This window comes from Piliocolobus tephrosceles, chromosome 18 (assembly GCF_002776525.5).
Source record: "Piliocolobus tephrosceles isolate RC106 chromosome 18, ASM277652v3, whole genome shotgun sequence".
Lineage (NCBI taxonomy): Eukaryota > Metazoa > Chordata > Mammalia > Primates > Cercopithecidae > Piliocolobus > Piliocolobus tephrosceles.
The window spans coordinates 70997067-71021420 of NC_045451.1; the positions used below are offsets into that span (position 1 = coordinate 70997067).

Sequence of the window (24354 nt, forward strand, 5' to 3'; positions counted from 1 at the left end):
ATTGAGTAATACCCATATTTGTCTCACGGACATCTATTGCATGTAAAATCTGTAAGAACAATCAGAAGCTGTCTTTCCATCTCAAAGCCAGAATTCTACTTAGAGGGAAAATCTGGGAGTTCAGATACAGAAACTTCTGTCTTCTCAACACTAAGACTTTCCATCAAAAACTAGTTCAGTCTTTTGAATGTTTTGTCCACATGATGGTAAATATCTGAATATTTAACAGATATCTGAGGTTATCATCCTGCAGGTCTCAGTTTATCCAGGTAGATTTTCATCATGCTGCTGTAAGTCACTATATTCTGAATCTAGCTTCTCGTTTTCAAATCATCTCTCAGAAACCATGCCTTCTCTATGAATCTATTTATGTGTTGATTAAAACATATAATTGCTTCCTCACCAGTAGCATTCTAACAGGTACATTTTATTTATTTTTTATATTTTTAAAAAGTTTGTACCGTTGTCTAACTAGTGTCCTTTTTGCTAACACAGGGCTAAATACGTAGTAGATCCGCCATAAATGCCTGTTGATTTGTTAATCACTTTGGGAGTGAGTGTCAGAGGAGACCGTGGCTTTCGGATAATAACTCCACTAGTTTAGTTTTAATTGCTTTATTCTGAACATTAGGCTGGTGGTAGTTTTGCTTGGGAAGATTGTGGCCAACCTGCACTACTCGTTCAGAAGATAAGCTTACTGCTAGTATTTCTTTACCCCTGGGAAATAAACATATGTAATATTGCCATTATTCTTAATTTAAAGCCCTATATTGTATGTTTAGCTTGTTTCTGGCCTTTTGAGGGTGAGGGGCTGGACTTGGAAGATAATTGGGGGGAAATGTCACACCATGTCCCTATTGTAGGAGGGTGCAAGGCTCACACCCCCTGGTGAGCAGCCGTGTAGGGGGCATCCACTTGAAGACAGAGAACTGGAAGAGGCAAGGCTTGGTGTAAGCAGATGGAGTCAAGCCAGCAAGCAGATCCCAGCTGCGAATCTTCCTAGTCCCCTGGGCCTTCTCCTTCCATCACTGCCCAGGCTGCAGTTTCACTGAGGCTGGTCTCCTTGCTGTTTCCTTTCCTCACCTAAATCTGCCGTTGTGTAAATTCACCCTTATTGATGACACCTCTTTCACCTCTCCCCACCTCCTCCACTTTGGTGACTCCAGAACATGTTCATTTCTCTCTCCTACAGTGCCGGTCACATTCCCTTGGCCACCCTGCACAAACCCTTCTTAGATGCACAACCTTCACTGTTGCTTCATAGATGCGCGGATTTGATCTCTGGCTTTGCCAGGAACTAGCTAAGTGACCTCAAGCAAGTTATGTTGGTGATCTCCAAGGACCTCAGTTTTCTCGCCAGGGAATTGATCTACAATGACACTTGCCACTTTGGAATTTGCATCCTGTGCGAGAGTGTGCACTGTGATAACACTTTGTGCAATAAACAATCATTTCCCACCTTCAGCCACTGACTGCTGCAGAGGTGGTTGTTTGGCGTGATTCACGTCTGCTGCGACTTCTTCTTTTGGCTAACTTTCCACTTTGATTTTTCAGGGCTGGGAGAGGGTTCTGCCCTCCTTCACCCGGACAGCAGGTCCCATCCTAGGTCCTTAGAGAAAAGTGCCTGGAGGGCTTTCAAGGAGTCACAGTGCCATCACATGCTCAAACATCTCCACAATGGCGCAAGGATCACCGTGCAGATGCCACCTACAATCGAGGGCCACTGGGTCTCCACAGGGTAAGAGGACAGGTGGGGTCTGGGAGAGGCCAGAGAGCACACCACTATGGAAGACCCTTCTTATGGGTTCTCAGATGCATGGAGACTTTATCACTTACAATGATTTAGGTGTTGTCTAAGTTCTGATGAAGAACCAAACTACTCTTTGAAATTATGGTTGGTTGAGAAAGATAGCTAAGTACTGTAGAAATCTTATGCTAAAGCAGAGATGATATTGTACTCCTGTTAACCACACAGCGTGAGTGAATAGATCCTTGTTTACTGAACTCTGTGGGACTACTTGTGTATAAAAAGAAACCATTAGCAAGTGAAATTAAGAGTCTGTGTTTCACCAACCCTGAAACATGACTTCCAAGCTCCGGATGGTGTAAATATTCTAGCCATATTCTGGTAATTTAATATATGGCTTCGGGGTTCTAAGAGTAAGTTAAAAGCTACCTCTGCTAGCCAGGGTGCAGGTCTTGGATTCTTTTCCATGCTATGAAGCTGAGATTTATCCCAGTTTGAGCTCTGGCTTATCTTCCATTAGAGCTTTTAAAAATAGCCTAGAGGCAGATCTGCGATTTTTTTTTCTACCCATTAAATTGCTGAGAATTAACAAGACTAACTCTGGGATCTGATCACTTCTCCCTATGCGCTGTTCCTGGGATCTGGATAGCAGCCTCCAAGTTCCTTGGGGAGGGATCAGATGAATACGGAGAAGAGAAAAAAAGAAATTATATAACATGATGAAGACGCAGAATTTTATTTCATAAAAATGAGGTCTCTCAAAATAACCACAATAAACAATTTGCATAAACAACCTTCATGTTACATACTTCTAAAATATTTATCATTTTATTCAACAAATATTTATTGAGTGCCTACCATATGCCAAACACTATTTTAAGTTTTGTTTATATAGCAGTGAACAAAACAGACCTGGTCCCTATCATCAGGGGTTTTATAAGTAAATACACAAGAAGTGCTATGAAAGTGGAGGGGTGGGGGAGGCAACAGGTGCTAAAAGAGAATACCAGGGGGGCCCATGTTAAAATCGGGGTGGAGTTCAGAAAGCCTACCAAGGAAGGGGACCCTTGAACTGAGACACTGTTGGCTGTGCAAAGACTGTGGGAAGAAAGAGCTTTGTATTTAAAGAACCAGAGGCCAGGCTAGATACAGAGTGAGCAAGAGGCTGGCTAGATTGAAGGACCAGCTGGCTGAGAGCCCTGTGGCTGGGATGCAGTAAACCAGGGCAGATAGCCTCAGATGAGGCTGTTGGGGCGGGTAGGCCAGCTCTAAGGCATCTTGCAGACCAGCTTTTCTAACCTAAGAGAACTGAAAAGTCATTGAAGAGCTTACAGCAGGGGCCGTGCTTAAAACATGATTCAACTTTTTGAAAGGGCATTCTGGCTGCTGTTTGGCAAATGGATGGGAGAAAAAGTGATTTGGGGGTGACCAGTTAAAAGACCTTTGCAACCGTTCTGGTTAGAGAGGACGGAGGCTTAGGTAAGAGAAGCTGCAGGGGCAACTGAGAAGTGAGTGGGCCTGAGATCCACTGTACGTGGCAGGCTGTTGATGCTTAGATTAAAAAATTAAACATAAGGGATCTTCTTTTCTAAACCTCATCTAACATGAATCACTGCTTACACTAAACTTCTCTTTCCTTGTGGGAGAAATCTGGGGTGTTTTCTGTCTCCTTTTTCTAAGATTACAGATACCCCAGGTACCGTTGAGTGCTTTATGTCCATAGGATGCTACTCGACAGCAGGCGTCAAACTTTACGTAGCAACGGTACCCCCTTCTAAATAATGCTTATCTTTCACCAATCCATCAACGAACAAATTAAAGTGTTAGCGATTTTGAAAACCACTTGTGTTTGGCATTTTAGCCTGACTGCTTGATTTAGTAACACTTCGTCAGTTCCAACCAGAACCTGTGTTAGCATCATAGACGAGAGCAGAGTGGGAAGGCCAGAATTGATGAGCTGAAAGTCATAGCGTCACTGAGACTAGGAGCTAACAAAAGGCTAAGGCCAGGTTATTTGGCCAGGGCTTTAAGTACCTCCCGTGCCCTCCGTGGCAGCCTCAGCTAGTGTATATGAATGGCTGACAGAGCCGTGTGTGAAATCCCTCAATTCCATCCCACTACTGTTATGCTCTGTAGATTCTGCCTTAGTGTTTCTGGCTCAGGAACCTAGCATTCATCTAATGCCACGTCGGCAACCATCACAAACAAAAGGAACCCTTATTTCTGTTGTGCCAGCTTTGCTTTTAGTTAATTGCCCCTTTACTTTTCTACTAGAGAGAAAATTAATTTTGAATGGACAAGACGACACCAGGTGACTAGTTTCTGTCTCAGGATGACGGACATTCTGCACCTGCCTACTTAGACAAGGTCCATAAAATAAAAGTGCTCAGGAAGTCGACTGTTTTTGAACTAGCATAAGGAAACTTCTTTTATAGGCCAGCACAGCACTCATCCTCCTTATCCAAAGAGAAATGCCTGCATAGGGCAGCAGGTATTTGCCCTCCTGGCCTGCTCGTGAAGCCAGTGGAAGGCTGGCTGAGGCAGTGATTAGGAGCACAGCATCAGAGCCAGGCTGCCTCTGGATTCATGGACTGGCTCTGACACTTGCTGGTCATGTGCTCTTGGGCATGTTCCCTAACCTCAGTTTCCCCACCTGTAAAATGTGGGTGATGATAATACCTAGCTCCTAGGTTGTGAGGAGTCAGTGAGTTGGTATCTCTAAAGGGCTGACAACAGTGTCTGGCCCATCATCAGCAGTTCATTATTATTTCTGTAATTTCTTAATACCATAATGAATCTCTTTCCCATACCTTTGGGCTTACAAAGGTCTCTTCTTCCCCTTTTCTTTCCCAGCTGTGAAGTAAGGTCAGGCCCAGAGTTCATCACAAGGTCCTACAGATTCTACCACAATAACACCTTCAAGGCCTACCAGTTTTATTATGGCAGCAACCGATGCACAAATCCCACTTACACCCTCATTATCCGGGGCAAGATCCGCCTCCGCCAGGCCTCCTGGATCATCCGAGGGGGCACGGAAGCCGACTACCAGCTGCACAACGTCCAGGTGATCTGCCACACAGAGGCGGTGGCCGAGAAGCTCGGCCAGCAGGTGAACCGCACGTGCCCAGGGTTCCTCGCAGACGGAGGTCCCTGGGTGCAGGACATGGCCTATGACCTCTGGCGAGAGGAGAATGGCTGTGAGTGCACCAAGGCCGTGAACTTTGCCATGCATGAGCTTCAGCTCATCCGGGTGGAGAAGCAGTACCTTCACCACAACCTCGACCACCTGGTCGAGGAGCTCTTCCTTGGTGACATTCACACTGACGCCACCCAGAGGATGTTCTACCGGCCGTCCAGTTACCAGCCCCCTCTGCAGAATGCCAAGGTACCTCAGCGCTCTGTGTTCTCCTCTTTATTGAATAAAGTGGGTAATCCTTCTTAAAGGCTTGCCATGGGGGCTTCAGGGCACCCTTGAAAGGGGGAATTCTGCTTCATGGCGGGGCAGGCCAAGGTGGGGCCACTGCGAGGTGGGAGGAGACGGGGAAGGCTGGGGCTGGGGGGCGCTGTAGCCAGTCAGGAGACCTGGGTCTGCCACCAGCGTGCCCTGTGACTTGGAACCTCTGTTCTCCTACTGAAGTGGGTGGTGGTGTGGGATGATGGTTCTAGAAAATTCCTAAGGCTCCTTTCAGCTCTCCCATCCCAGGAACCTTTTCAGTGACTCCAAGAGGACAGTGCGAAGGTGATATCATAACCACACCTGGAAAAGATACTAAACAATAGCAGCCACCAGGGCCCTGGAGGAGGTGGGGAGGGAGAGAAAAGGGAGGTGACAGTGGGATTTGTGTGGGGTGTTAGACTCCACGGAGACCATCCACCAGAGTCACGGCTTCCAGTCCTCAGGACACCCTGGTGAGTCCCGACACTCTTAGGCGGCACAGCCTGCTGAGGTCCCAGGGGTTACGGCTCCTGCGCAGGCCACACGGCTACTGAGTTTTCCTGCTGGACCGTGAGCCCAAAGGTCCTTCCTCCATACCCCACGTTCTTTTCATTTCACTAAGGAATATGTAAAGTCACCATAATCAGAAGAGGGGACTAAGGAGAGCAGGAAACAATTAAACCTTATGATGTCTTTTCCTTGAATGATATTCTACTAATTATATTTGGAATTCACGAGGCATTTCCTTCCCACAAGCTCAGAGTACGTGTCCATGTGTAACTCGATCGCCTCCACCGTCTCCCTGCAGAGCCTGTGAAGTCCCAGGCAGGAGGGGAGCGGGCTTCTGCCCAGGGCGCAGTGTGAACATGCAGACCCGGGCCTGCTAGGGCTGGGCGGTGGGCAGGTCTCTGTGCAGTATCTCCCTGGCCATCCCCATTGGCTTCGTGGAACACTCTCCAGCACAGTGGCTCCGTAACTGTGAACCCTGCTTAACTTTTGTTTGGTGGTTTCTTCATTTTTTAAAAATCTTTTTTCTTACTAGTCCTCCCAGACTACTCATAGCCAATAGAGGTGTCACAGGGCACTTCCTCCGCCAGAGACTGCTCCGTGTTACCTTTTTTTATCTATGTTATTGTGAGCTTGTGCAATGCAAGTGGCTTTTATTATAATGATGAAATAGCTGCTGAGAAAGCCCGCTTGGTGGAGGCTGCTTCCTCCGTGAATCTTTTCACGGCTGTGTCCCCACGTGTGAGATGAAGCCCTGTGCTCAGCCCGTGTGGCCAGGCCCAGCACTCCCGCCGGCTGAGGATGCCCTTGGGGGTTTGTTCCAACACAGATCAGGAGCCAGGCTCATTTCATTCTGCCTTGTAAGTTTCAGTTGCGCTGAAGAGGCCAACATGAATTAGGGCAGAGGCAGGGCAGCCTCTGAGGCCGGCTCCATTGCTGCTGCTGTCGGGGGATCCCAGAGGTTTTCCTAGAATGGGACACGGGGAAAGGAGACCAAAGTTCTGCCCCTTCAACATGTGGATTCCCCAGGACAGGTACCAGGAGAATCGGCTCATAGGGTGATACCTGGACTGGGGTGTGCTTTCCGGGTCAGGCTTGAGTGGGTGTCTTGGGAAAATGGGTAGGAATAACGGGCTTCAAATTACATTTTGGGACCTTTCTGGTTGGCAGCACTGCCCAAAGGCGGCACTGGGCACCGTAGCTGCATAGCATTTCTCCTGTTTTATACTGGACACCGTAGCTGCATAGCATTTCTCCTGTTTTATACCGGCCAGGTCCACTTGGTTTGAGATAGCAGCAGGAAAAGGGGCTTCATACCTACCTCTGGCTCACTCTGAGTATAGTCTAGCCATCTTTCTGGGAATTTTTTTTTTTTTTTTTTTTTTTTTTTTTTGGAAACCGAGTTTTGCTCTTGTCACCTAGCTGGAGTGCAGTGGCCGGATCTCAGCTCACTGCAAGCTCCGCCTCCCGGGTTCCAGCGATTCTCCTGCCTCAGCCTCGCAAGTAGCTGGAACTACAGGTGCCGCCACCACTCCCAGCTAGTTTGTGTAGTTTTAGTAGAGACGGGGTTTCACCATGTTGGCCAGGCTGGTCTCCAACTCCCGGTCTCAGGTGATCCGCGCGCTTCGGCCTCCCAAAGTGCTGGGATTACAGGCGGGAGCCACCGGCCGCCACCTTTCAAATGATCGCAGGTAACGGTAGGAAGGTGCGAATGTCAGGAATGAAAATGGCCCCGATAATCCGGAAACCTGGGGTTAGCCAGGAGCATCCCCGCAACCCGCCATTCCCCCGGGGCCTTTGTGAACGTCTGCTGAGCAGGAAGAGCCTGCCCGCCCTCTAGCAGAGACACCAAGGAGCCGCAAAACACCAGAAAGCACAGGGCGCCTTGAGTGCGGGGTCTGAGTGAGGAGGCAGGTGCGGCCGGGGAACTTGCTGGGCCGGCGTCGGCCGGGCTGTCGGCTCCGAACTTGACCTTGGGTTAGTCTTTTGCACCCACTCGGGTTCTGGTTCCTTTTCTTCACCTTCATGCACCTGCGTGGGCTCTGATCTCTTTTGCTGTTTTTAGCACTTGGGGAAAAATTAACCATAACCACGTTTATTTTCTTACCTGCCTCTCTACGCCATTGCACTCCGGGGTGTGGCTCCGCAGATGGAGTCTGAAAGCCCAGCCGGCATTGTTAAGGCTGGCGGCCGGGGGAATCCAGGAGGGGACGCTTCATTCCCGTGGGTGCCCCTCCGCAGACCTGTCTGTGGCTCCTGGAGGGAAAACGCCCCGCAAGTGAAGAGTATTAGCTATTGGCATGAGAATTAAAGACAGCAATTATAAAGCTGACCTTGTTAGAATTCAGCACCTTCTGGACAGACTGGCAGGTTATGTGGACTTCAGAAACGGTAGCCAATCCTGGAAGCCAGTTCTGCTGTCATCAGCCGGGTGGCATTGGTAGTTATCTGACCTACTGGAGACTTCGTTTTCCTTTTCTGTAAAATGGCAAAAATATAAGAATCAATAGGGCTAATCAATAGGGTTATCCTGTGGGCATCAGGATAGGGCCTGAACGCAAAGCTCCATCTCTCTTAACCTAGAGTAAGTCGCCCTTCTAGGCCAATGGCTCAGAGAGGAATGAGAATGACAATGACAACTGACCAGGGAACATCGAAGTGTTTCATGATGACTAGCCATAAGACACTTCCTCCCATTTTCTCCTCCCTGCCCTGCTAAGGCAATTGTGGGAACATTTACCCAGATTCTTAAGAAGTAGACTCTTTAAACGCTAGGCCTGATTCCTTGATGACAGAAAATTAAGGTGGAAAGAGCTTTAGGACCTTAGATACTACACGAGACATATTGTTAAGTGGGAAACAAGGAAGTTACAAAATAGCATGAATAATATGATACCATGTGCATACAACTAATAATGAAAGGAGAAGAAGAGGGACTCTTTGCAAAGGAATCAGATATTTCTGGAGGAAATTGATGACTGCCTCGGAGGAAGAGACAGAGCTGTCTATCTGGGATGGTCGGACAGAGACTTCACTTTTGGTACCTCTTGCATTTTGTGCTGTGATGTTCTATTACCTAAGCACAGTCATCATGGAAAATTTAGATTAAAGAAAAAAAAAAAAGGCCAGCGAACACTCCCAGACCCAGAGGAATGCTGTGGCCACAGATGCAGGTGGCAGCCCAGCTGGGAGGAGGACCCAGGCTTCCTGAGCCAGCCCGGCTGCCTCGCGAGATGGCTGGGGGGGTCAGTGGAAGGCCGAGTGGCTCCGGGAGCTGAAAGGGTCCATTCTTCTCTTGTCGCTCGCCTTGTACCTCTTGGCCTGCAGTGTGCAGTGGAGTCTTCAGGAAGTTTTCAGATCCTTCCCCAGGACAGCTGTGAGAAGGAACAAAATGGACTCAGCCATTGGTGCCTTTCCAGACCTGGGCACCAGAAAGACTGGGCACTGTGTGCCCACACGGGCCCAGCCACAGCAGGTCGTCCGAGCTGTCTGTGGCCGCCCAGCGGAGACAGGAAGAAGGGCTGGGAGAGCGTCTTCAAAGACCGCACGCGCCTGCCCAGGAGAGGCTGAAACCTTCTTTGAACTCTTCTCCTTCCCTAATTGCTGGTCCATAGAGACCGAGCTGAAAATTAGTTTAAATGCTAAATTGAGTTTCAAACCGCGAGTCTCAGCCCCTCTAGAAACAGGACACCGTGTAAAAATAGAAACTTTAAGTCAACTTGTTTTTCTAAGCTTTATACAGCTTTGCCGTGAGGTCCAGAGTCCTTTGGCAAATAAGTGATGTTTGAAGAGATTCAGGTGCGCTGGGAGGGTTCGTTCAGGATAGAATTGGCTACTCTTCATTGTAAAAAAGTCAAGACAGCCTAAAGTAATCCTGAAAGAAAATGCTTTGCCTGAATCAAGTTTAGCATCAGAGCAGCCATAACCCTCTGCCGAGATTCTTCAGAACCATGCAGTTGGAGGGGTAGAAGCCAGGCTCATTCTTTCAGGGATGGAATCAAATGGTAATTAAAAGCAAATGATTGCCAAGGTCGTTAGAGATGCCAGAGCCTCAGGATCAAACTCGTAAGCAAATGGAATTGGTCTTTCTCCAAAATCCTGCACTGATTTAACCACAGGATCGTAAATCAAAGGGGCTGTCTGAAAACGAGACAGCCTTCCCCAGGCCGTGCATCTGAAATACTCAATCCCAGCACACGTACAGCAGGGGAGCCACACACGGGAGGAAGGAAAGCACCGGACTTCGGGAGTACCTGAGCACTGCAGGACAACAGCGTGCTGCGCTTTCTCTCTCAAATTCTTTAGGAGCCGCTAGGCTGTGAGCCAGCTTATGTTTTTGAGGCAGCTTGCGTTTCAGAGGCTTTTTAGAGGACGTGTGAGCTGTGCGGCTTCCTGATATCAGTGACACCGTGGGGACGTTGAGTCAGGTGGCCTTGGGGCCTGGACTTCTCAGCCCAGCTGCAGGAGCCAGCATGGAGGGACGTCTCCCTGAGCACGTGCTTGGTGTGGCTCCTGGGTGGGTGGGCGACCGCGTCTCTGGTGTATAGAAGGAGCCAAGTGCTTGTGGAAGAATTCCATGCTGCTTCTCTTTCTGCTGGTGTGGATTTGCAGAGGTGATGGGAGATGAAGGAGGTGGTGGACGACCAGAAGTTCAAGAAGTCGTGACCTAAGACAGTTTCAAGAACTTGTCTTACAGGAAGGAGGGCCCTAGAAGAAAACTGACTGCTCCTTGGAGCCACGTGTTTCCTATAAGGCAGCAAATGTTGCACAATTCTATAAAAAAAAACAGAGCTGGCAACTGGGATCCGTTGAGGGGGTCTTGACCCTGAAGGGGTTGCTTTTGTGGACATTTCATCTGGGCCGAGGTGTGCAGTGTCACAATTGCTGGGCCACAAGGCTGCTGATATACACTTTTATTGCAGAAACAGCTCATTATATTTCTTGACTCCAGAGTATTTCAGCAGATAAACAGGCAGGCAAGGTTGCTTTTTTTAAGGAGTTAGGGGACCAGGAAATATTTGTTGTCAGGGACAATTTAAGTGGTAAACATTTTATCCCTTAAAAGGCAAGAAAACTCAGAGGACATGAGGAAAGCCTGCAAAAGCAGGAAATTGGCCATTTAAAAAGTCCGCATGAGGTCCCTACTCCAGGGAGTGTTTTTTGAGCCCCGAGGGGAGAAAGAAAGAGGATGGGCCAGCCAGGAGTGCCCAGTGGATTTACAGCAGATTTAATAAGTCTACTTTAATTATTTAAATGAATCAAAATGCACTGGAGTGGAAGAAAGAAACAAGTAAAAATAAATGAAAATTCTTTTTGGAAACCACTCTTGAAGTCTTTTAAAGAGCCATCTTCTTAGGGTCCTTTTTCCCCAGCTGCTGGGTCAGCGGTCATGTGTATGTATAAGAAGGTGGAGGCAAAATCGTCTTCTTCGTGATTCGAATGTTAACTAAAACAGAAAAGGACTTTGTGAGCTCACTTCTCAGATTCTAAGCTGCCTTGGAAGCCCATTTCCAGAAGGCTAATGTTGCTCCTGAGGACCTCTCAGCTGCCCCTGCTCAACTCCAGGACGCAGAAGTGTTGAGTTTTGCTCCCCTCTGTTTCGCAGCCAACTACAGGCCCAGGAATTAGCAGCCTGGTTTCTCCTTTTCTCCCTCATCCTCCTGGCCCAGGCCCCTTCCTGGATGGTGGTAACAGGCCCGGGGTGGCTGTGCAGCCTCCCTGAGGCTCTCTGAGTTCCCCTGGCCCCACAGAGGTGCCTGCATTCTGGCAGGGATGGCAGGATCTTGGCAGCTGCACGGGGTCTGTACACTGAGGGAGCTGCCCGCACCTGCGGGGATCAGGTGCTGGGCGGCAGGTGCCTCAGTCCATCCGGGCTGCCATAGTGAAGCAGCATGGACTGGGGACAGCCACTCACTTCTCACAGTTCTGGATGTTGGAGGGCCAAGATCAAGGCGCCAGCAGAGTGGGAGGCTGGAATCCTGGTCAGGGCTCTCCCGGGTTGCAGACTGCTGTATCCTCCCCCTGTATCCTCATGTGGCAGCAAGACAGCTGGATAACTCTCAGCCTCTTTTATAAGGGCACTAATGCCCTTCTTAAGGGCTGCACCCTCATGACCTAGTCACCCCCCACAGACCCCACCTCCTAATTTCCTCACATTGGTGGTAAGGATTTTAACATGGATTTTGAGGGGACACAAACATTCAGTGTATTGCAGTGGGATAGACAGCAAGCCTGCCTGGGCAGTCTGTACCTAAAGCCACAGCTCTTCACCCACTTCCTTCTGCAAGTAGCATCATCATGCTATCTTTCGTTGATCAAAATGAGCCCGAGTTCACAAACTCCTAGAATCCCAGATCTGAAAAAGCACCCTGAGTTCCCTCCACAAGGGAGGTGGGGGCCCATCACTTGTGATGAATGCTAGCTACCCCATTTAAGTCTTTACATAGCCAATGCCAGCTGTCTCTCCATTTGCCTGTTAGCCGAAAGCCCTGTGCAGTTCTCTTCTGGATGTCGTGGGAAATACGACAAAGAGGGAACACTTGGTCTTGGCCTCAAAGAACTCGTAATAGAGAAGACCCGAGAAGGATGTACCTGCAGGGTTATCTACGGCAGAAATTTAATCAAATACTCGGCACATCGCAGTTACAAAGAAAGCTTTCAATGTGAGCCATTGGCCACTGCAGGTTTCTTTGTGAGAAACATTCGTGTGCTTTTTATCCCAGGGAACAAAACCCTAGGAAAGGAAGTTTCCATCATCTACTCCCATTTTTCCTCCTTCTTGAACAAAACTTTTAGCTCAAGGAACAGTGCTTTTGAAGACTTGTGTTTCATGCGGCCTGCTTCCTTAGTTGATCTGTTCACAGCAAGATCACATCAAGTAAATTCTTCCATTCTGGGAAGATGGCGAAAACAAGTGGATACTATCAGCAAATGTTGATGAACCACCTCTCCAGAAATAAATATTGGCAGGGAACAGAGAAAGCATGGAGTATCCCCATCAGTCATTGGCCGGAGAAGACCTTTTCCTGGGCTGGAGTCCTTGCTGGGGAAACGTCTGATCTTTGCAGCCTGTGAGGCAACTCTGGCCAGGAGGCAGCACTCAGCAAGTCCTAAGACCAAATTCCTATCCTGGCTCCACTTTGGGTTTGTAAAGTCATCTGACTGTTTCTCTCCAGGTGCCTTAGTTGCCGCGTCTGCCGTGGTCTCCTGGGAGGTTGTAAAGTCTAAGGAGATGCTGTACTTGAGCCCCCGAGACTCGAATACCCTGTGAATGCTCGCTGTAGTTATTTAACTTGTTACCTAAGTAAGCAGGAATCAGAGAGCAGAGTAGGCAGAACCCCACTCTTTGCCTAGAACATTGCTTATTTATAAAGTATAAGCTTCTTTCACATTTTTAAAATAAGCTTAATTTTTTTCCCAGAGCTTATTTGCATAGGATCTTTTTTCTCCCTTCCCCTTTCTGATGAACGCTTTTTATAGTTTGTATAAAGAATAGCAACAAGGAAACACTTTCTGGTTCCTCAGCTTTAACCTTCAAATCTTCTGCGTACAGAAGCTCTGGCTTTAAATAGCCTTTTCTAAGATTCAGGGAAAGGGGGTGCCATGGAAGCCAAGTTGGTGAGCCTGGGAGAGGACACTTCTCAAATGGGAGTCATGTCTTGGAACATGAATCCCCAAAAAAGAGGGAATAATTTTACAGAGCAAATGATATTCCACAGTACCAATCACTCACCATGTTTAAAAACTGCACGTGTAATTCTCTTTCCATGTCTCCATCTTGGAAGAATGCTGTTTCCGAAAAACATCTCAGAAAAGAGAAACTTTAGAACCAATACAATATACAGGCTTTAATTTCTGCTTCTCTGTAGTTGTGCCTGTAGGTCTCTAATTTTTATTCAGGCCAAAGATTATGAGAACTAGGAGCATAAATTATATTTTTAAAATTCGTTACAATACAGAGGTATCTCCTTATTCAACGGTGGCTAAAACTGCCCCCTTGTTGACAGTGTCCACGGAGGCCAGAAACAACTCCACTTGTTATGATAACTTTGGTTTCTTCATGGCAGCTAAAGAGTTGTCCCAGCACTTGGGGACGCTGAGGCAGACAGATTGCCCTGAGCTCAGGAGTTTGAGACCAGCCTGGGCAACATGGTGGAACCATGTCTCTATAAAAAATTAAAAAAAAACAAAAATTATCTAGCCATGGTGGTGCACACCTGTAGACCCAGCTACTCAGGAGCGTGAGGTGGGAGGATGGCTTGAGCCTGGGAGGTGAAGGTTGCAGTGATCCGAGATCACATCACTGCACTCCAGCTTCGGCAACCCCCAGGCTTTCTCTCTCCCACCTCCAACAGAGTGAGACCCTGTCTCAAAAAAAGAAAAAAAAAGGGTAACTAGTCAACAACCAAAAAATAAAAAAAAATTTTAAAAATTGGCAAAGGAAAATGTAAATTAAAACCACAATGAGATATCAACTTACCCATTAGGATGGCTATTACAAAATACAAAACAATCAAAACCAGAAAATATCCAGTGTTGGGAAGGATGTGGAGAAACTGCAACTTTATACATTACTGATGGAGATGTAAAATGATTCATCCACTCCAGAAAGTGGTATGGTGGTTCCCCCCAAAACTTAAACATAGAATTACCAAATTGATCCAGCTGTTCGCCTTGTGGGTACATACCCAAAAGAATTAAAAGCAAGGACTTGAACAAACGTAGGGACACCTATGGTCCTAGCAGCATCAATCACAGTAGCCAAGAGGCGGAAGCAACAACCTAAATGTCCATCGACGTGAATAAATCAACAACATGTGGAATATTCATGCAAGGAATATCAGCCTTGAAAGGATGGAGATTCTGACACATTTTACAACATTGATAAAACTTGAGGAGCTTATACTAAGTGAAATAGGCCAGATACAAAAAGACAAATAGTGATAGTTCCCCCCAGATGAGGCACCTCTAAGGGTCAAATCCATAGAGACAGAAAGGAGAATGGAGGTTTCCAGGGCCAGGAGGGAGAATGGGGCGTTAGTGTTTACTGGGTGCAGATTTTCGGCTGGGAAAGATGAACAGGTTCCGGGGTAGCCATACAACAGTGTAAATATAATTTAAAATGGCTAAGATGGCAAATTCTTCGTTAGGTATTTTTTTAACACACACACACACACACACACACACACAAGCATCTAGTTTAGGGATTCAGCAAGACCATACCCAAGAGCCAGGTTTCTCCCACTCCCTGCACCCTCCCTAAATTCTCAGGCCCACCTGGTGGAAAACGAGCCTCCCTGCGCCTGTGCCCCCCACAAAACAAACAAACAAAAACCCTGCCTGGCCTGCTTTCCTCTGCTATGGAACAGCAACACTTCAGCCCAGGACCATCATTTTCCTGAAGTGACCAAGTCCCACTGGGCCCTCATCTGGGAGCTCAGGACCCCGGCCTCATTATTCCTAAAGGAAAGCACCCCTGAAAACACCCGTTCTGGAACAGCCAGCGCAACAGCAGTGCCCCCTCCCCTCCCCCGAGCCTTGTCCTTGTCTGAGCCAAAGGGCAGTTGCTCCTCGACGTTGTCCCAGAAGCATCTCTTGCAAGAACTAACATCCCTTCTTTCCTTTCTCTCTCCCACTTAGAAGCTCTCTGAGCTCCTCCTGAACTGATCCTGCTATTTGAGGAATTAAAGAGACTCTCACCTCCTTAGAGTGACCAGAAATGAAGGAGTCGGCAACTGATGTTTTTAAATTCCCAAATTACAGATGGCAAACCAAGTTGTGGGGACTGGCACAGAGGGGAGGTGGAGGTTGGGGTTGGTGTAGGGAAGCGGGGCTGCCAGCTAGGCTTTGGGGACCTGCCCAGGCAGAGGGGACAGCCGCTACCAGCGATGAGCTGCAAATGGTAGGAGTGCAGAGCTTCTCCTGGCTGATTGGGGAAGATCTGACTCCACGCTTCTTACCCTGATGGAACCAGTGCTCCAAGTGGCCTCTCTTATTTCAGCATGTGCTGGGCTCAGCTGTAGGTGGTGCTGGGCCAGGGTCCGGCTCCTGCACAGCCTGTGTCTCTGACAACGACCTTCCTGCCTGTGCAGCTTTCATGATTTGAATCCAAGCTCCGAGCCAGTGTCAGGGGGCGTGTCACTGGTCCCCACACCAGGACCGCAGGCCTGATTTCAATGGTGACAGTTCCAGCACTTATGCAGAGCCCTGGGCTGGGCACACGATGTCATATTAACTTTCCATCCTGGGTTTTGAATATCCGAACCCTTGTTTAGGTGAAAAATCTGGAACCTTTACCCCGTAGTAGTTGACAAAGGAAACATAAAGCCTAACCTACCGTACTCAGTGATGCTTTCTTTTAACTCAGTTTGTATTTTCTTCACCTTAAGGTGCATTTGAAAGACAGTGGCACATAGGGTGGCAGATAGGCCTTTATTTAATGTTCACACCAAGTGGGTACACTGAGTGGGAACCACCTTAATCTGCTGTTCATTTCTTGCAGCAGTTACGCAAGTAAGTGTCATGATCACCATTGTATAAATGAGGAAGTTGGTATGGAGAGAAATAAATAACTTGCCCAAAATCACCAACTGTGAAGCGGCCGGGGCTGGCCTCGGCCCCTAGGAACTGGGCAGAGCCATCTTTCCGTCACATAATTAATCACTGGGCTAATGGGCCTCATGCAGGAGCTCTTCTCTATTTCTCCTGTAGCTTGCAGAGGGCAGCTGACTGCTGAGCACAGGTTGCAGGCAGTTTCTCCGTGTGCCCCAAAGCCCTCTGTAGGAAACCGCAGGCCAACAAATGCACGTAGAGCCTGGGGATACCCAGGACTGGGCCTTCCTCTCAATGCTGGAGCTATTTGATCCATTCGTCTACAAGCCACAAACCATGTTAGCAAAGGAAACATTCTCTCAGATGAAGTGCAACTCCATGCCCATTTAATGCACGCAGCAGCAGCGCAAGTTAGCGAGCACAGCTGTTCTCCGAGGAGAATGCTCCTCCTGCCCTCTCTGAGAAACCAAACAGCAACCACAAGGAAATCACATGTTGAGTGAGGGCTGTAAACCCAAAGACCCTGGTGATTGAGATCTCCAACTTTAAAGAACTGCTAGAGAATAAGCGTGTGCCTGCCCAGTCAGTGGGCAGCCCTCAGCCTTGGCCGCAGGGCAGATGTGAGGCCACGAACTGATAGCACGGGAGCACGGGGCTGGGGTGGCCCAGCCGTCCCCAGAACACTGAGCTACCCGCTTCTATCTCCCCACCACAGCCTGATCCGCTTGGCACGTGCTGCTAGTGGTCAGCGTTCTGCTAGCCTGCCAGCTTTGCACCCCCTGGGTGGGAGGAGAATAGTGGAGGGATGAGCCAGGTGCAGGAGGAGGCAGCCTGGGCTCAGAGGTGTCTGGAGACCTTGGTCAGACAGCGAGGCACTGGCACTGTGTTCAAGCACCCTGTGCCCTGACTTCCAGCATCTCTGACGTGTGCAACCCTCACCAGAGAGGACTTTCTGTGCCACAAACAGCCCTTGTTCCCTGCTGTGTTCCTGTTATAAAATAGACTAGGCATTACAGGGTCTCCTGGAAGGTCAGAGCTGTGACTGTCTTGCTTAAAGCTGAAGCAAGAAGAGGAACACAGAAACCTTCTGAACCTGGCGGCGGGCAGGCCCGGAGACAGGGCGGTGTGCAGGTGTGCTTGCTGCTCCGCGGCCTCCAGCTCTCCCTTCTTGCAGGCCGCCTCCTCCATTCCCTCTCCTAAAGGACCTTGCCTTTCCTACACAACTCCATTTCATCCACAGCCAGTGGAGTGCTGGCCTTTTTTTTTTTTCTTTGTGTCTCCTAACTTTTATTATTAAAATAAATTTAATTGTGGTAAAATACACATAATGTAAAACGTATCATTTAGCCAGTTTTAAGCGTGCAGTTCTGTGACACTGAGGGCATTCACGTTATTATGCAGCCATCACCACCTTCCACCTCCAGCACTTTTTCATCTTCCCAGACTGAACCTCTAGTTCATTAAACCACAACTCGTCCCCCCACTTCCAGCCCCTGCTACCACCACTCCACTTTCTGTCTCTCTCAATTTGATCACTCTAGGGACCTCCTATGAGTGACATCATACAGTCTCCTTTTGTGTCTGGCTCATTTCACTCACCACGGTGTCCCCAAGATTCACCCCTATTGTAGCGGGTGTCAGAACTTCCTGGCTTTCTAAGGCTGAAGGGTATTTCATTGTATGGCTAGACCGCATTTTGTGGATCCATTCATCTGTCAGTGAACAGTTGGGGTGCTTCTACCTTTGGGTTATTGTAAATAACCCTGACGTGAACATGGGTGTGCAAATAGCTATTCAAGTCCCTGCTTTCAACTCTCTTGGGTGCATACCCAGAAGTGAGACTGCTGGGTCATATAATTCTGTTTCGTTTTTGGTTTTTGTTTGTTTGTTTGTTTGTTTGAGGAACTACCTTACTGATTTCCACAGTGGCTGGACCGCTCTGCATTCTCATCAGCTGTGTGTAAGGGCTCCCATTGCTTCACATCCTTGCCAACTTGTGATTTTTTGATAGCATTTTTGATAGCAGCCATCCTAATGGGCGTGAGGTGCTGCCATCATTTCTTTTTGAAATCAAGTGTCCAGTGCATGTGGTCTGAAAATAGGATTCTGAAGAGGCCACATCACATCTGAAATGTGTGCGTAGGTCTGTACTGTCAGACAAACACGTGTGCACTTTGCGTACACAGGCACACATCACTCTCACCTCTGTGCCCGGAGCGTGATTCCAGTTGGTTCTTGGTGTTGAGGTTGTCACTGATGGTGACCTGGTACCTGGTGAGACCCCATTTGCCAGAAGCACACGTGCACTGTGTTTGTTTCTTGGCTTCAGAACCATGACCACGCCTGCATCGCCTGTCGGATCATCTACCGGTCGGACGAGCACCACCCTCCCATCCTGCCCCCGAAGGCAGACCTGACCATTGGCCTGCACGGGGAGTGGGTGAGCCAGCGCTGCGAGGTGCGCCCCGAAGTCCTCTTCCTCACCCGCCACTTCATCTTCCATGACAACAACAACACCTGGGAGGGCCACTACTACCACTACTCAGACCCGGTGTGCAAGCACCCCACCTTCTCCATCTACGCCCGGGGCCGCTACAGCCGCGGCGTGCTGTCCTCCAGGGTCATGGGAGGCACGGAGTTCGTGTTCAAAGGTAGGAGGATTCCCATCTCGAGTCCCAGTATCACAGCCGCTACGCGGCCCCGTGACATTTTTGTGGAGGCAGAGCTGAGGGAAGGGACCGCTTTTCTGCCTGAGTTTCTAGGAAAGAAATCAGGGAGCCATTTCGGCCTCAGTCCTTCCCAACGCCCTCTGAGTTTCTCCCTGCTCAGAATGGATCAGGCGGACAGCCTCCGCTTGCAGGCCTGAGTGCGGAGGAGTCCACTCCGCTGCATGTGGGGAGCTGCCAGTCCAGGGAGGATGGTACTGGGAACGAAATCTCTGGCCAGGTGCAGGGGCTCATGCCTGTAATCCCAACACTTTAGGAAACCAAGGCAGGAAGATCTCATGAGGCCAGAAGTTTGAAACCAGCCTGGGCAACAGAGTGAGGCCCTAACTCCATAAAAAATAAAATAAATTAGCCAGATGTGGTGGCATGTGCCTGTTATCCCAGCTATTCCGGAGGCTGAGCTAGGAGGATCGCTTGAGCCCGGGAAGTTGAGGCTGCAGTGAGATATGATCGTGCCACTGTACTCCAGCCTGGGCAGCACAGCAAGACCCCCTCTGTAAAAAACAAAAAAAGAAATCTCAAGTCTGCACTTTGTGTTTTTTGTACACAACTGTGGCGGACTCCATGCTGCCCCTCTAATAACGCTGCATTTGCTTGCGTGCCACAGTGCTTTCTTGAGTGGGCAGGAAAGAGGTATTAGTGACACCTCAGGTGCTCAGAGCTGTCCTTTCCAACCCTGAGCTTGTCGTGTAATTGAGAGGTTGTCACCTGCTTGGAGGTGGGAGCATCTGTGGGAAGGTTCAGGCCCTGTCCTTATCACTACATGAGGAGGGGAGGGAGGAGCTACACCAGGCTGCTAGCAACAAAGCAGGACTTGTGGTTGCTATTTTTAGAAGGTTGCCTTTTTTTTTTTTTTCAGTTTGAGCATTTTTGTAAAATGGTGTCGGCCCTATCATGCCAAATAAAGAGGGGTAGCCTCGATCCCAGGTGACTCCTCCAGGATGGCATTCCAGGGTTCAGTCCCATTACTGTAAAATGTTTCTGTTAACCCAGAAAGTCCTGGAAGACTTTAGCCCTCCTTTTGCGTAGCAAGGTTTGCTCCAGGAATACAGGCCCTTTGAGAAACTTAATTGAGAGCAAGCAATCTTTACTTGACTCCACCCCGAAGCTCATCGTGTTATACACGGAAGTGGCCCCCGGAGGGACCTTCAGAAGCAAGTCTCCACAAAAGCTGGGGTTTGTGTTTAATTTATTTACTCACATTTTTCTTGCTTGCAGCCTAACTTACTTTAGATGCCTCATGTATGGGCCCGTAGGAATGTGTGAGAATGCCAACTAGAATAGGTGTTTGACACCAAAACTTTTAGAAACCCGAAAACCTTTTGAAAAAAGCAAAATTCCAACCTTTGTTGAGTATTTTTTTCAATCCCAAGGAGTCAGCATCACCAAATAAAACTCCTGAGGAGCACTCCGAGCTGTAGTTTTATTTCTTGCCTGCAGGCACTCCCAGCTGTATTCCGGGCTCAGTGTTTCTACACCAGATGGTGTGTGTCACGTGGCCACACCTGCAGCATATCGGTGTTTCTGCCACCTAGATCAACAGGTTGAACTCTTCCCCGCCTGACAGTGCTGTGACGGCTACTGCAGTCAGACCGGTGGGTCTGTAGGTGGGACTGTTTTTGGAAAAGAAGCCTTGTCTAGTTAGAGCGTGGCCAGTGTTTTCTGGGTGATTTTCTGGATCCCAGGCCTACTCCCTGGAGTCACGGAACTCTCCTCTCTCCTTCGCAGTGAATCACATGAAGGTCACCCCCATGGATGCAGCCACAGCCTCACTGCTCAACGTCTTCAACGGGAATGAGTGTGGGGCCGAGGGCTCCTGGCAGGTGGGCATCCAGCAGGATGTGACCCACACCAACGGCTGCGTGGCCCTGGGCATCAAACTACCTCACACGGAGTACGAGATCTTCAAAATGGAACAGGATGCCCGGGGACGCTATCTGCTGTTCAATGGCCAGAGGCCCAGCGATGGGTCCAGTCCAGACAGGCCAGAGAAGAGAGCCACGTCCTACCAGATGCCCTTGGTCCAGTGTGCCTCCTCTTCGCCGAGGGCAGAGGACCTCGCAGAAGACAGTGGAAGCAACCTGTATGGCCGGGCCCCTGGGAGGCACACCTGGCCCCTGCTGCTGGCTGCACTCGCCTGCCTTGTCACTCTGCTGCATTGGAACATCCGCAGATAGAAGTTTTAGAAAGTTGTATTTTTCCAAACCAGGATTCCTTACTATTGACAGATTTTCTTTACCGAAAGAAAAGACATTTATTCTTTTGATGCACTTGAATGCCAGAGAACTGTCCTTCTTTTTCTCCTCTCCCTCCCTCCCCGCCCCTGAGTCATGAACAGCAAGGAGTGTTTGAAGTTTCTGCTTTGAACTCCATCCAGCCTGATCCCTGGCCTGAGCAACTTCACAACAGTAATTGCACTTTAAGACAGCTGAGAGTTTTGGACGAGCGTGTTTGGTAGCAGGGATGAAAGCTAAGGCCTCTTATTTTTTTCTCTTTATTATTATTATATTTCTGAGTTAAACTTAGAAGAAACAACTATAAGCTACAGTTTTTCCTGCCATTTTCCTGTGGTTGCAGCCTGTCTTCCTTTGACATTGTTTTACTCTCTGAGTTTTATATGCTGGAATCCAATGCAGAGTTGGTTTGGGACTGTGATCAAGACACCTTTTATTAATAAAGAAGAGACACAGGTGTAGATATGTATATACAAAAAGATGTACGGTCTGGCTAAACCACCTTCCTAGCCTTTATGCAAAAAAAGGGGAGAATCAAAGCTTTCATTTCAGAAATGTTGCGTGGAAAAGTATCTGTAATTAAAGTTTCGAAGTAATTTAACCTATTTTGACATCATTTGTCTTACCTTGTTGAGAGAGGAGACTCGCTTGTTGGCTTCTGGTTGTTGTAGGAGGCATGCGGCTTCCTAGCCCTCTCAGTAGACAGGGTCACTGGGGAAATAGCAACATCAATCCTGTTACACAGGAGCAGTGACACAGGGGTGGCTGCAGAGTGGTACACGCCACACAAATGATAGAGAAAGTGCCCGTTCACTGCAGTTTCCTCTTCCTGGGGGACCTGAACCCTGACTCACACTGTCTTGTTAGGGGCAGGCGGAGGAAACTGCACTCTGGAATCCATGCCACCTTCTAAGATGAACACGCAGAGACAGAACTTCAGCTGCTCAGAGAGACTGCAGTGGGCATGGTCTGCCCCGGGGGCTTGCTCCGTTAGACCCTGACTTGGCATGCAACCAAGTCTTTGTGTGAAGCCATCCTATCGTTGCACACACTGACCCACTCAGTGTCTCCTGCCGCCGATGTGGCTCTGTGCTGGCGGTTTCAGGGCCAGTGTGCTTCTTTGCAGGGACACTAGGAGGGCGCAGGAGTGCATTGTCTGCCCATTCCTTTGGAGTATCGCGGATGGTGCTATCCAGCATCAAGTGTTACTGCTCGCAGAGACTGAGGAGGGGAAGCGGAAGTAACCGAAAGCCAGATGGAACAAAAGCAAACACGGAAACCATGATCACGGCAAAGAGCCATCCTGGTATTTAAGAATTAACTTTATGAAGTACTGCAGCATTCGGTGTGGCATTAAGTTATAATGACCGCATAGAGTACCAAAGTGCTTTATATTTAGAATATATTTTAAGTTGTGGTGCAGACTGAAGGGGGCTTATTCAAAATGAAAATACTGACTTAAATGTCTACCAAGTTCAATAAACAAAGGTGTCAAAATACTCTCACAAATACATTTTATCTGTAGATCTATTTAATACTGATACTATCTTTAAAAGACATAATAGGCTGGGCACATAATAGGTGGCTCAAGCCTGTAATCCCAGCACTTTGGGAGGCCAAGACAGGCGGATCATGAGGTCAGGAGATCGAGACCATCCTGGCTAACACGATGAAACCCCGTCTCTACTAAAAAAAATACAAAAAACTAGCCGGGCGAGGTGGCGGGCGCCTGTAGTCCCAGCTACTCGGGAGGCTGAGGCAGGAGAATGGCGTGAACCCGGGAGGCGGAGCTTGCAGTGAGCTGAGATCCGGCCACTGCATTCCAGCCTGGGTGACAGAGCGAGACTCCGTCTCAAAAAAAAAAAAAAGACATAATAAAATCATGTGAAAAACTGTATTCACTGGTGAAGAATACCTCAGTGACTTACCACAATTCAGTTCACAGGCACTCCCCTAGACTCAGCTCTTTGTGCTTCTTAAAAATATGCTACATTTACACACATTTACATATACGCAAATATATAGATATTAACGTGTATACAATGTATGTATATGTATATATTTCTTAAGGATGATATGAAATTCATGTGGTCTTACCACTTTCTGATACAACATAAATCCTTACCCACAAGAAACAACAGAATTTACTCACGGGTCACCGGCACCCTAGCTTTCTGCCTGATGCTATCTCACCCATGTACACTCCATCTTATCTTGGTTGTGTCATGTTAGCCCAAATAAGACTCTAAATTCCCCCGTGTCCCACTATGATCTCCACGTTACGGGATTTCCCATCACCTCAAAGAAACAATGATTGACCTCAGAGCCGTTCAGGGTTGAGTGTCAGAAATGTTAACTCGAGACCATGGCGCTCTATCTGAGGAAGGCGTGTCTGGCCCCTAAATATTCCATCACAAGCTCAAAGTACACAGCACGCAATCAGTGCTGGCCAGCCTCTCCCTCAGTTAGGAGCAGGTCATTCTACATGGGAATACCAGATTCAGGGAAGGTGGTGAAGAGCGAATAAGACCTGCTGGGACCAGGCTTCCTCCCCTGGGGAGCAGGCTGATGAGGGCCAGGTTGGAAGGCAGTTCTTTGGGCAATCGTAAAATCTGGGTGTCATTTAGACTTCTACTTCATACCATCCAAGTTGACCTGGGGCTCAAAAGGAAATTCCTGGCCTTCTGACTATAGCTGGTACAGAACTAAAGGTCGGTTTGCTCAGACATGACAAGTTCCGGTGTCAGAGAGCAGGATCACACATCACGCTCAGGTCTGCTGCCTCCAGGTGACGTCATCGTAGCAGTCCGCAACAGTTGTCTGATCCCGTGGGGGCATGCTACAGTAACTCAGCAGCACCACCACGAAGGGCCTGTCAGGGAGGCTGGCAGCCCAGCAGGGACCACACGCACCTGTGGGAACGACTTGACTGTCAGGCTCTTGTGGTTTCTGGGTGAAGGAAGAGCTTTACTGGTAACAAACAAGCCACTCTCTATTCCACTAACTCTTAAAATATATTCTGAAAACAAAGATGATCTTCACAACAGTGTTGTGTTTTAACATTGCAATGTTTTGTCTTAACATGGTACACCCAATCCTTGGAAGACAAACTAGGAACACAGCAATGGGATACCGAAGTTAGCAGACAGCATC

The 24354-nt window shown here is 48.5% G+C and overlaps 1 protein-coding gene and 1 long non-coding RNA gene across 5 annotated transcripts in view; one reads left to right on the plus strand and one right to left on the minus strand.

The window, feature by feature from the left end:
• Positions 1-21806, plus strand: part of APCDD1 (APC down-regulated 1) — a 34154-nt gene extending 12348 nt beyond the window's left edge. For both annotated transcript variants that reach the window (XM_023228538.1, XM_031934566.1), the window contains 4 exons: positions 1555-1738; positions 4601-5132; positions 18571-18892; positions 20696-21806. In XM_023228538.1, coding sequence (XP_023084306.1) covers positions 1555-1738; positions 4601-5132; positions 18571-18892; positions 20696-21144 — 1487 coding nt within the window. In that variant the 3' untranslated portion in view covers positions 21145-21806. The remainder of the gene's footprint in view (positions 1-1554; positions 1739-4600; positions 5133-18570; positions 18893-20695) is intronic.
• Positions 1-24354, minus strand: part of LOC116418520 — a 62059-nt gene that overhangs the window by 1611 nt on the left and 36094 nt on the right. The window contains exons 2-5 of one of the 3 annotated variants that reach the window (XR_004228590.1): positions 21828-21912; positions 8042-8168; positions 7798-7946; positions 4977-6657 (exon numbers count right to left, since the gene is read on the minus strand). This is a non-coding gene — a long non-coding RNA (uncharacterized LOC116418520). Of the gene's footprint in view, positions 1-4976; positions 6658-7241; positions 7947-8041; positions 8169-21827; positions 21913-24354 lie in introns of those variants that run through there. The other 2 variants (XR_004228591.1, XR_004228589.1) reach the window with 2 other exon arrangements.